The 13,253-nt window shown below is 38.0% G+C and overlaps 2 protein-coding genes across 2 annotated transcripts; both read right to left on the bottom strand.

Moving 5' to 3' along the window:
• Positions 1-1,284: 1,284 nt before the first annotated feature.
• LOC102719718 lies at positions 1,285-3,594 on the bottom strand. The gene is made up of 2 exons (XM_015842421.1): positions 3,477-3,594; positions 1,285-2,034 (listed from the first exon to the last, which is right to left on the bottom strand). Exons 1-2 carry the CDS (start codon positions 3,488-3,490, stop codon positions 1,728-1,730), a joined length of 321 nt encoding a protein of 106 aa, XP_015697907.1. The 5' UTR covers positions 3,491-3,594; the 3' UTR covers positions 1,285-1,727.
• A 1,945-nt stretch (positions 3,595-5,539) lies between these two features.
• Positions 5,540-12,413, bottom strand: LOC102718594 (probable serine/threonine-protein kinase DDB_G0271682). Its single transcript, XM_015842680.2, has 13 exons — positions 11,710-12,413; positions 10,158-10,584; positions 9,411-10,035; positions 8,940-8,980; positions 8,796-8,864; positions 8,382-8,482; positions 7,813-7,891; positions 7,179-7,277; positions 7,040-7,108; positions 6,861-6,910; positions 6,689-6,770; positions 6,142-6,236; positions 5,540-6,016 (listed from the first exon to the last, which is right to left on the bottom strand). Exons 1-13 carry the CDS (start codon positions 12,009-12,011, stop codon positions 5,860-5,862), a joined length of 2,196 nt encoding a protein of 731 aa, XP_015698166.2. The 5' UTR covers positions 12,012-12,413; the 3' UTR covers positions 5,540-5,859.
• Between the last annotated feature and the right edge of the window lie 840 nt (positions 12,414-13,253).

Raw genomic sequence — 13,253 nt, 5'->3', positions numbered from 1 at the left:
AAAGAACGCACCCACATGTCATACTTGTAGTCTGTATTTCTTGGTTGTTTGGTTTGTCATGTTGGCTCGCTTCAAAGCAATATGTGTAATTGGATGATTGTTTGGTATTTTCATGATATATTTGTAAATAAAAAATAATTTATAAATAACATTTTTATATATGTATTCTTAGTAATCTAAAAGTCAAGAGTGGAAAATAAACCCTTAAAATTAACTCCAAATTTTAGATTAAAAATTTAAACTTTGACTTAAAAACATAAGCATAAGCAAAAATATCGTTGAGGTAGATTGTGGATCCTAGCATCCCACCATTATTTTTTTTTGAATTAATCAGTCATTTTTGACATTTTATTGGCATCTCAACCTAAAAAGATCAGCAGTAGTCTGCTTCACATTCCAAACCAGTGTGGTTTTTGTTGGGCCTAATAAACAAATTCACATGGCTAGTACATCTCGCACATACTATAGTTCCTCATTTGACATGTGCTTAGCATATTAAAGCTTCGTAGAGCTCCAGTAAGCCTCACGAACGGTCCCCACAACCTTGTCAACTTTAGCAAGTTATGATCACTAGTCACAATCACTCCGTTGTAAATGACCTAAGGAATATATATTTTATTACCCTTTTATATCTTAAGAATGAACGAAGTGAGCACGTGCCTCGTTTAGTGTGTTATATCTTTTAAGGACATATCTTTTTTACCCTTGATATCTGGAGAACGAATAAAGTCATCACGATTGTCTCGCTCAATGGTATCTTGCTTACCACCAAAAAAAATTAAGTATAAGTACAAATAACTCCCGATAGATGAGTTCTACCATATAGAACATAACCAGTTGAGTTGTTGGTTCATGTTTGTAGAAGAACTGGGAGCATAATTCCTCTGTGCTCTGACACGTAGATCTCATAGCCTGTGGGGCTCACTCACATGTAAGTGAGCAGTAGTGCACATGTAGTGCTATAGAGAATCATATTTGAAGTTTTTTACTAAAATTAAACACAAACAAAATAACTTGTTAAAAAGATAATTTATAGAGTAAAAATTCTATATATAGGTTGAAAAGTCCGATATCAACTCTAAATTTTAAGTGTTAAAATTTAAATTTTAACTTACATAACTGAAAAAGATGGAGGCCATATTCTAGTTTTGCCCCGTTGGCCCCAACCAAAGGTTTGTTTTTTTCCCTAAAAACTAGAGTGATTTCCATAACAATTTGGCATCAAAAGAGGCGTGAACCTACTATATACAACCAACCAAATGCAAGATGTAACATGTATAGCCTTCTAATACATGGAGAATGGTCGACAAGTGAAGCTTGCAAGGATAATCATACACAGTGAAGTTACAGCACAAAGGATGATAATAGTCACCAGTAATCCATCGGTGCATTGAAACTGGAACGGTAGCTGCAAACTTGCAAGATGATACTCACCAATAATCCATTCGATGGATATAATCAGCACAGCAGGCTACATGAACTTTACTGGTAAACTAGGTGGTAAACATTTCTCAGTTTTGCTCACAGGCAGCGACACAACTAGCATCCTTCTTCCCAATACATTCAGAAAAACCTCCAGATCCTTAACTTAGGTTCCAACCCAGCAAGCATTACATAGAGTAGATGACATAGCCACCATACGAGTCTAACCATCACAATTCACACCTGATAGGCTCCAGCAAGGAGATTTCAGGTGCTAATTAAGCGGAACTTTGAGGAATTCCAGCTCATAGGCTCCACCTGACATGCGTGCAGACACCTCCCCCGATCTCAATTCTGTACCCAAGCTCAGAAATCTGGCCAACAGAAACCAAGTTGGCGTTAATCCCCGGCACATACCACACATCTGGGATCACCACAGCCTCTGTGCTGACAGCTCCAAGGCCACACATCTGCAGCCCTGCACCGTTTCCATCAGCGATGGTAAGGCCGGCCATAGGCTTGAGGTCGGAGATGAGGTTCTTGTCACGGGTCATGTGGTTGGTTGCAGCCGTTGCGATGTACCATTTGCCCTTTGCTGCTTCCTCTGGGCTTCTGGAGATCATAGCGAGCAACGGTAGCTTGTTAGGAGTTGATTTAGGAGCCAATGCAATGTGAGCAGATAAAGAATTGTGAAGGCTAGTTAGATTTATTCTGAAGAACGATGATTGGTAATTGCTGAAGGAACTTGGCATCAATCGGTGGATAGTTGGCAAGACATTAACATCAGATTTTGGTGTCTAAATCTACAAATTGTTGGCATAAACGCGCACAAGAATCTTAGAAATCTAGGGTTTGGGGTATGTTTAAGCCACTATTAAGATTTGACACTTCAAATAAAATGCTCCCACAATGAATGCTCTGCCATCAATACTAAGTTAACAAGCCTAAAAATACACCACTTGCTACTTTACCTAAAAGTTAACCATTCATGTTCATATCCAGATGCAGAAATTATTAACTGAAACCCATTATAATCCCACAGATCTAGGAGTAAATGCAATGTAAGCAATCTAAGGATGGTAAAGGCTAGCTTAGTTTGGACTGCAAGATCGGTAATCACTCGAGGAATTTTAGGTTAAGCCTGAGCCAGGGGGTGCTGGCAAAACATTAGCATCAGATTTATCACAGCTATAGATCTAAAAATTGTTGATATAAACCCAATCAGAATCCCAGAAACTAGGTTTGGGCAAGTTTATGACACTGCTAAGATTCGATACAGCAAAGTAGGCATTCATAAGAAACAAAAATCAAAAGCAAAGTATGCAATGCCTTTGAGCCATTCATGCTAATCTGAAAATACACCACTTGCAACTTCACCCAAATTATAATCAATCGTGGTCATGTACAGATCTGCAAATTATTAGCTCAAACACATTTAACACTCACAAATAGTGTTTTGTGAATTTGTGTTAATCATCAAATCTACAAATTCATGGCATAAAACCACTTAACTTCACCCAAATCTTAATCAGTCGTGGTCATCTTCAGATCTGCAAATGATTAGCTAAAACCCATTTAAAACTCACAAATATAATGCTTTGTGAATTTGTGTCAATGATCAAATCTACAAATTCGTGACATAAACTCCCCTTAAAATCGCCAAAATCAAGGTTTTGCTCGAGGTGCCACCCAAAGGTTGAAACTTTAATGTGTTACTACAAAGAACGTAATGTCACATGAGCCAAATGGTTCTATGCTACTTTGCTTATATTTTAATCATGTATGATCATGTTTAGATCTACAAGTTAAAACCCATTAAAATATGGAAAGGGGAACAAAGTAGGTACTAAAAAAACCTGAAATCCTACAAGTAGGATTTAAAGAAACGAAATGGAGGTTGAAACATTCGAACCAAAGCACAATCCACCAAAAAAAAAAAAACAAAGATGGGACCATATCGATCCAAGAAAACGACGCAGCAATGGAAGCTCATGCAGCACGGGGCGCATGAGTTAAAGCTAGAATGCAAGATGGAGGAGGCGGCAGCACATTACACTCCGAACGCCATCGCCTTCTCCGACGAGACGAGACGAGACGACGGCGGCGTTGCGTTCGGGGGAAGGGGACGAGAGCAACTGCTACGTGCACAACGAAGCCACACTGCAACCGCACATACATGTATACAGGGGGTGTTAACGGATCGGATTCGATCCGAATCCATATAAATTGAGGATGTATAGTCGGATTCAGACAGTGAGTTACGGATTCAGATACGGACGTGGCATCGTTAATACCCGGTGGATATGAATTATCCGATTTTCTTACCGGATAATCCGATAGTCATTTTGGTGGATGATATAAGTTTTTTAGTCTATCAAGCGCTCAATAAAAAACTCATCAATAGCACAAGTATTTTCATCTAATATTAAATAATAATGTATTGATTGCATGTACATATCACATACGATTATAATAATCTGTTTCCGAGCCAACTCCGCACCATTTTCGATATCCACAACAATTCGTACCTGCATCCGTATCCGAAAAGATCCACATCCACTTAAAAATTATAGTTTAGGATATGATTTGACCACTATCTATTCAAATCGACTCCATTAACACCCCCTCTATGTAACCCATCCAATGGTATTTAACATCTAGAAAACTGCCAAATAAAAAGCGTCCCAAGCAGAAATATCACAAGTACCGCCGCGACCTGGGCCGTCGCAAGGAAAACTATATCCAAAATCTTTTTTATCCGGCATTAATTTGGAACCGCGTGCATCTAAAGCACCCTTTACTAAAATCAATGTAGTTGTATGCAAACCTAGAGCAATAGCATGATGAACCAAGAAATCCTCAGGTCCTATTGTTATATATATATATATATATATATATATATATATATATATATATATATATATATATATATATATATATATATATATATATGTGTGTGTATGTATTCTGGAGAGTGGAGACCCTAGCCTAATGCTGGAGTAGGAAGAAAGAACGCGGGAGAGAGAATGACAGACTGACACATGGGTCCCACAGGAAAAATCGATTCTCCATCTTCAAATAACTCATTTTTCTGTCCTTTTTCTGCAATAATGCATTAATGCTTCGTGCCGGAAGTCCGAACCGAACCAAAACATTGCTTAACTAGGCTGCATTCTAAATAAGCGCCACATTATCTTTTTTTCCTTTTTTTCCCACGTAAATCTAGATGCTATCTAAATATATTGTGTTTTTCCTACACAAATTTCAATGTGATATAACATTCTTGAAAATTTTGATTTAGTCTCACTGTCTTTTCGCTGATGCTTATACTTATAAGTTAGGGGAAGTTTGGTTGGCATACTTTTGCCTAAGATTATCACAATATTTTAGCTAACTTGGCTAAGGTTTGGCTAACAAAAATGAAACCATACTTTAGCTAGCATGTGCAAAGTTTGCCTCATTTTACTGTGTCATTGACATGTGGGCCCTATATATTGAAAATAAAATTTTGTCACAGGTGTGGCACGTACCAAACACACACCTAACGTGATCAAATTTGGCTAACTTGAGATGTGACAAGGTTAGGCAAGTTGTGGTAACCAACTAAACAATCCTTAAAATTTAAATTTTTTATCTTAAATTTAGAGTTGATTTTAGGTTTTTTTTTCACCGAAGTTTATTTTCTAGCCTTAGCTTTTAGATCGCTAAAAATATATTATAATTTTTATTTACAAATTATTTCTTGTTTGTAAATATGTCTTTTGGTTTTTATCACGAAACACTGAAATAAATATTTCAAGTTTACCACTTGACTTAATATAGTTCTTAAACCCATCAAGTACAGTAATACCACATCATCCGCGCATGGGAGGGTAGTAATTAAAGACGATTATACCCATATAGGCAGCGACCAAGTGTGTGCTAGCGATGTATGCTAGTAGGAGGTGGCTCTGCCGCTGATTACAGTACTGTTTTAAAGCTGTTTAATGTATGAATGAATAAAGGGGCATATTTTCCAAAATCCAAAACAGCGTGACTTTTTTTTTTGCAGATGTATTGGATTTCTAATAATACATTTTTAAATCCATTTTTAACTTTATAATATCTAATTCATTCGTGCAGAATACCAATAACCACTTTTCCTTAAAAGAATCATGTACATGGTTAATACGGTTAATACAGCATTGTGTATTCGACGACTGCCATGATCTAATCAGTCATCAGTCATCACTGCTGAAACAACGCTCAAAGCTTCAGGCTTGAGAAGACACCATCTTTCTCTGGCACAAGCTCAGTTGCTGCCATAGCTTCATCAGAAGTTCAGAACCCTTTGGTTTAGACTGGCGTCCGACTAATCCCATTTTGCTGGCCTGCTGGGGTCTCACATTTGCAGCAGCAACCCAGCCATATGCATGCAACATTTCAGATTGTTTGAAGCTAGCAATCGTCAACAACACTCATCTTGGAAACGCCTCCCCTCGCCAGAGGATCCCCAGCTGAAGTTCGCTGTAGCTGAGCCTGCAAGGTGTATTGCTTTTGCAGATCCCGGAGCTGATCTAGCAGTTCTTGAAACGAAGGGCGACATTGTGGGTCACTGCTCACAGAAAGGATAGGTTTGTTGGATATGCTAGGATCAGTTGTTTTGCATTTACAATGGAAACAGTTGTTTCTTTGGAAACAAATAATATGTTCGCTTGTCGAAAAGAACAGTATGTGTACCTGTCCCAGCAACTCTCGATCATCGACGCCCACTGAGGATCAACATCGCTCGGAATGTCCAACCTATGGTCCATGAAACCCACTGCTCCAACAACCTGCAACATTTGGGATCACATTATTATAAATCTTCCATGTGCAAGTAATGCTCACATCACCAACAGTTAACTGTGCAAGACACATTGCTAATATATATGTATAAGTTGCAGAGAGGGTGAGTATTTATGGACTTCTCTTATTCAATCTTGAGAACCATTCTGCTAACATAATAAGGTCTAACTTTTGTTTTTAGCAACAGCTAACTAACAACCATAGTCTGAAACAGGAAAGCTATACACAGATACATGGACCAGGGCACCTGATCACTTGATGAAGACATATGTCACAAACAACAGTTAAGCTCTATTATCATTGACAGTACACAGGTATATTTGTCGATGTTTGTAGCTTTATGTGCTGAAGTAAATTAGTCTATGTACATAGCTTCAACAAGTAATATGATCAAAACTCTCATGAATAACTAATGGACAAATACATCACCAAAATGTACCTGCATTGTATTGAGATTATCCCATGGTATCTTCTGAGTAGCAATTTCCCATAGGATAACCCCGTAGCTGTACACGTCAGACCTATAATCCATGAAAAGGAAAACAAAAATAAGTAAACCACCTGTGGAAGCCGGAAAACTTAAGTTGAACAATGCTAAATGACGAACTTACTTTTCATTTGAAGGCTCATTACGTAGAACCTCTGGGGCCATCCATTGTGGCTGAATATGAAAAAAATATAAGATATTTTTTAATAAACAGAAAACATTAGCATAGAAATTTAAAATTTATGTCAGTCTTGTCAATCCAGAAAATCCATATGAAATTAAGTAGAGCTTGCCTATACTTACCGTTCCTTTTCCAGTTTTTGTTGTTAGAAATGTTTCAAGTTTAAGACGTGAAAGACCAAAGTCCGCAACCTGATCAATTTAAGTAAATGAGAAGATATTGCTTAAAAGGTATACAGAAAGAACTAAATTCCAGAATTACCTTAACAGTCCAGTTCTTATCAACCAACAGGTTTGATGATTTTAAATCACGATGGATGACAGGTGGGCTAGAATTATGAAGATAATTCATGCCCCTTGCCTGGAATATATAGGAAGTTACGTTCTGAAACAAATGGTAATCGAAGCTTCCACACAGTCAAAATATGTAACTAATGAACAAAATGTCAAGTTGCTACATATTATTGCCATAGTTTCAGAGCCCCAATAAGAATAAGCATGAAACAAAATTTGGTTGGACCAACAATGTTTCACATCATAATCATAAAAGTAATGATCGGTTTCCTGTTATAGAATCTTCAGTTATAGTGTACTAGGATGTATGAACAGCACAAATAAACATGTTAGACGGGACATAGTATATGTTATCACTTTATTTTTGCATTTCATTATTTCGTGTTCTAAATCATAAAGAGATGATTAACACTAGTTCATGCAAGTTCAGCTTTTCTTCTTCACAGTTGTGAAAATAATTCTGTAACACTAAAAATGTTATCTTGATTTCTGCAGGTGGAGAATGTTTATCCAGTTGCTACAATCTGTTTATGACACAAAAGATTAACAGAACATGTACCTGTTATTTTCTAGAACAAACTTTTAAGAGAAAATGCACTTACGATATCTATAGCCATGTGAACTCGTCGTCTTGGATCCAGCTTGCCAGTGTTCTTTTGAAGTAAGCGAAACAAACTCCCTCTGTATTATGGGGTACAGTTCAGTGCGACATAAAACAAAGGTAAGAAAAAGAGCTTTGGGCTCTGATGAGCTTAGAAACATTATATAAAAATAACATAAGTAAATACACAGTAATAGTTCATGTTCCAGAAAAAAAACTTACTACCTGACTAATATAAAAAATAGAAAATACATAACTTTGTCTGTAATCATCACAAGGTTTCAGATTCATCATTTTGTCAAAGTCTGGATGGTAGGCTAATCTCAAAATATAAAGAGAACTATGGGAGGTTACCTCTACTTCCAGTACCTCACAGGCACATAATCTATGGACTGGAAATTTTAAAGACCTTTCAAGAATATGTCTATATGTGAAGGTTAATTCCAAATTCTGAAAGGGAATGTGTCTTTCATTGCGAAGAGTGGAAACTACCCTTTTCAAAAAATATGTATGCACAATGTTTTAACAGGGTGTCTTGATTATTTCAGTTATAGGAGATATGAAGCATACCTTGGGAGAAACTCCGTAACAATGCAAAGTCGCTCAAGAGATGCAACTGCACCCATGAAGAGTATTATATTGGGATGGCGTAGTTTCTTCATCAATGCTACCTACACGAATGAAAGGTGAAAAGATAGGTGACATCAAAACTATATAAAAGAGATCATACCAAGGGGGTTATCAAACTAAGAGCATAGTATTAATTGCTATGACCTTAAAGCAAATATCCCACAAAAGATTAAAAAACATTCTGCTTCTCAACAGCTCATACTTTATTTTTCATGTTTGTCTACATAATCATCCTAACATACTAAACCAAAAAAAAAAAAAACAATTATGAATCCTGTGAACTCTAGTGTGTTCAATTTGAGCAAGCAATTGCAGTACTGAAGTATTTGACTCAATAAGACAGTAAATATCTACCTCTTGTCTGAAGGTGAGTACCATATCTTCTGAATATTCATATTTGGAGAATACTTTAACTGCCACGTCCTACAGGGACATGATAAATATTCAGCATTTGTTGTTAACAGTTTCTTGCATAATCACATAATGGGACATACATACCGAGCCATACCACAGAGCATGATACACTGTTCCACAAGAACCTGTGTAGTTAAACATGGAAAGGAAAGCACCTATTAGCAAAAGAGAGCAGCACCAGTGTGCATAGAGAAGGCAATAGATAGATTTATTCTTAGTAATTGTTTCTAGTTATGCTCATGAACTTTCAGGTACAACCATATGGAGGAAAAATATAATCCCTGTAGGCTGTCTTGATATGCAAGACTAACCATTGTACCAAGACTAGTGAGATCATGAAACCAAATAAAGTGATCTTAAGTCAAGAAATACAAGTGGTCTCATTCTGCCTAATATTCGCAGATTATGCATGCGCTATTATCAAGCAAGCAGAGTGAGTAAATAATAAAGAGCAAACTGCTTATTATGTATATATGTGTTGAAGTAAACGCAAACAAGAGGTGTGTGTGTTTCAACAAGTGCAGACAGAGGATTTGCCAAGTGAGAAGTAACTACCTTGACCAACTTGTTCTCCGATTACTAGGTCCTCCCACAGAATTTCATAATCCAGGCAGTCTGCTTCACGATCTACCCTCTCGATAGCACTGCTATTAGTACTTCCAGAACTGCTCATACTACTTGTGCTGGCATTGAAAGACCACCAGGAGCCTGACACCTCATATTTGACTTCTTGAACAAATTCAGTATCTTGGCAGTCTGGTATTATGATTGGTTCTGGAACTTCCTTGTTATGGCTCTGGTCATTCTCTTGAATTTCATGGAACTGTGGCAAGGCCATTTGATTTTTCTCAGACTCATCCTGCTCATGACCTCTCCAAGGCCATGGTATTCCCTTCTTGCCCCACAGTGCCTCTGCTTTTGAGCTAAGAATTTTGTGAAGCCCCCCTTTACCTTCTCCTGAGTCATCACTGTTTGTTTTGCTGGACTTCCCAGAGTAATTGTCTTCTCTAACAAAGGAGCCATTCAGAGCATCCCCACTTGGGGTGCTTCCTTCACTAGATGTCTGTTCTTCTCTGGCATCACGTTCAGAATTATGGTTCTCACAGACAACACCATACTCATCATCACAGCTCTGACCCGTCCTGACCCGAGAACGAACTCTAGTTGTAACCCTGGTAGCCTGTGTTTGTTACTCTAAAAATCAAGTATACACTACAAAATAAATCATGAAGAAATACCAGAAGAGATTTTCTATTATAACTGTTTAGTCAATTCTTTTATTTACTCAGAGGTATGACTTACCAAATTTGGTATCTTGGAGGTCACAGCAGATTGGGGAGGTTGCTGGGGGTCACAAGAACCTTTGTTTAGCAAACCACTTTTGGACCTGTTAAGTTGAACATGTGGCTTTGCTGAACTTGGATACAATTTCCCTGAGGTTGAAATGCCAAGTATCTCCTCCAATGTTCCCGTATCAGTTGAGAGACAGATGAGTCCCACCAAGCTACCATCATCATCATATAAAGGCGTGTTACTGGCGACAATGTGAAAGCGCTCCCCCGACTTGTGTTTGACCGGAAATTTCCCTCTCCAACACTTCCCCATGAATATATTCTGGATGATATCGTTTGCTGCACCGTAATCACTAGGATGAACAATTAATTCAAGGGCATCCTGACCAACTGCCTCTGGAACAGAATAGCCATACAGATGCTCGGCATACCGGTTCCTGGGTTACAGTAAAATAGGGATATCTGGTAAGAAAGGTAGTACTTTTTGCATCAAACTGTGAGAAAATGAATCTTAGACTTAAACATGCTTGCTGAGCCAAGTTAATGATAAGATGGCACATGAGATCTGAAACAATCACATGCATTGAACACTGTTATGTATTTAGCTACCTTTAAGGAATTTTCTAAAAAAGATGTACATATAAGGAAATAGGAAATTATGACCATTATGCTTGCAACATAGCTCTTCAAGTCGTACACCATACATTCTAAAACAAGTGCAATTCTTTGTACACTAGCACAAAGAGGAATACATACCTTTGAGTTATATTACTAGCTATTCACAATAGGCACTTGATCAATTATGCCACTATCATGGTAGGTAGGGAATACGCAGGTTGAAGCATTGAGCAAATAAGTAGCATATAGCTTTTACCTTTTCTTCGTTCAGATCAATCTAAGATCTATAGATCTCAAAGCAAATGCACTCTTAAGCTAAACTAAGCTAATATAATCTTCTCACATACACATGACGAATTAATGATAAAGAACAATTAGACAGGCAATTAATTACTTTCGTACTCACTGATCAATTCAATAAAGCACTAGAGTACATCATTGAAACAAGCTAAGAGTCTAAGACTTGGCACCCACAGAGGAATCTTTCTCCATTCTGAGTTTAGCAACAGAGTTCGTCCCACTGCATCCACCGCACCTCAACTTTCCTCTACCATACCGTTAATGCAGTATGCAGATTCTATCATGTTAAGCCAGACTAATTATTTCACTACTATTTCAGGTTAAGCAAGATTGCTCATCACCAACAGCTCAGTTGTCATACTTGCTTCAGTAATTGCTTCAACCTCTGCAATATACTACTCTAGCATTTCGTCAAGCACCCGGTGAGCAAGACACAAGACCCCATCTTTTCGTTTCTTCTTATATGCCAAAATTTGAATTTTCAATCTTAAATTTAAAATTAATCTTGGGGTTTTTTCACCGAAGTTTATTTCAGCCTTGTTTTTTAGTCGCTAAGAACACATATATAAAATTTTTATTTATAAATTATTTTTCGTTTGCAAATACATCATTCCCCGAGCAAAAGAATGCAAGTAAAGACTCACCAATACATCAGCTTCCCATCGAGGGAGATGACATGCACGGCCTGCCCCAGCGAGTGCAGGATCCTGACATAGTGCCTGTCGGTGAGCCCCGCGCGGCGCACGCGCTGCAGCCGCGACGACGACCACGCCTGTGGGAGCGCGGCGAGGGCGCGCTTCTGCGCGGCGGGAAGCGTCGGCGGGCGGCGCGTGGACGCGGCAGCGGCGCCGCGCCGCTCCGGCACGATCTTGGATATCTCCCGCTTGAGCTCGGCCTGGCCCTCCTCCAGCTCCTGTATCTTCCTCAGCAGCTCCGCCGCCTCCATCCTCCGGCGAAGAGGCTACTGTCGGATCAACAGCTCAACGCCCGGAGACATCACCTGCTCAGCTTGCCCGCGAACGAGCCGCCTCTCTCCCAAAAATGGCGCCTTTTTTTTTACCAATCTCCTGGATATTCCTATGATCCAGGAGCCCAAAGGTGGCGCCTTTAATTGACTTCAATCCAATCCAAAGAACAAAACTTGCAGAATTCCGTTTCTCAGATGCTTCTGACAGATTTTCTCACTGCCTTGTCTGCTCCAGAGTGGAAAAAAAGGATGAAATTTCAGAAAAATGAGAGAAAAAAAGCAAGTTTTTTTTTCCAGGAGTAAATGAAATCCTGGGGTGGCTTCAGGGATAGGAGCAAACAGGCAAAAGAAGCGTGGAATCTATCACAATCTCTCTTGCCTTTTGCTTTGGCTTTGGCTTTGAGCTTTTCCATTTGTAAATATATTTTTTTTAAGTTGGAATTTTGGTGCAGGGATGATCTCAACAGGGACAGCTTCTGCCCTCTCACCATCTGTCTCTGTCAACCTACCCCAGTTGCTGCAGTCTATATCATCAGCTTGGGAAAGCCGTTCATCTACGCTATTCTCTTCGTTTTAAAATATAAATATAAGTATATATGGGTTATAACTATCTTTGTTCCAAAATATAAGTATTTATAGACTATTCGGTAAAATTAAGAGCAATAAAAATTATAATATCTTGAATTAAATAAAAATAAAGAAAGATAAAGGAGTAGGTTAGAAAAATAATAAATAAAAATTACTAAAAATTTTTAAATTTTAATATAACACTTAAATCATATGATATGAATGCCTCTGTTTTAAAACAGAGAGAGAGGAGTACCACGGGAAAGTCTAACTGGGTGCGTTTAGCTAGCTGGACTTTCTTCGATGGAAGATGACCATCCAGTTTTTTTGATGCGTTTGGTTCACGGGCGAAACTGAATAGGACCGCCTAGAAGAGGAATATTCCATAAAGATGTTGGATAGTGTATCCAACCAAATTGGTTGGATGAGCTCATTCACCTTTACTAACGGTGTTTATTAGTGATTGATTAGTGATAATTAGTAGGTTCTGTTATTAATTAGTAAGTAGCAAGTTTAAATTAATGTTAGTTAGTGATGATAGATATATTTCATTGTTAATTTATACTAATTAGGATAACATTTATGTTGATTAATTAACATTATTATTTATTAGTAATTAAATATGCTCATCTCATTTATTTGCCTCTATCCAAC

The sequence above is a fragment of the Oryza brachyantha genome, chromosome 11, assembly GCF_000231095.2.
Source record: "Oryza brachyantha chromosome 11, ObraRS2, whole genome shotgun sequence".
NCBI lineage: Eukaryota > Viridiplantae > Streptophyta > Magnoliopsida > Poales > Poaceae > Oryza > Oryza brachyantha.
Note: the sequence above shows the minus strand (reverse complement) of the source record. Positions and strands in the feature narration are given on the sequence as shown.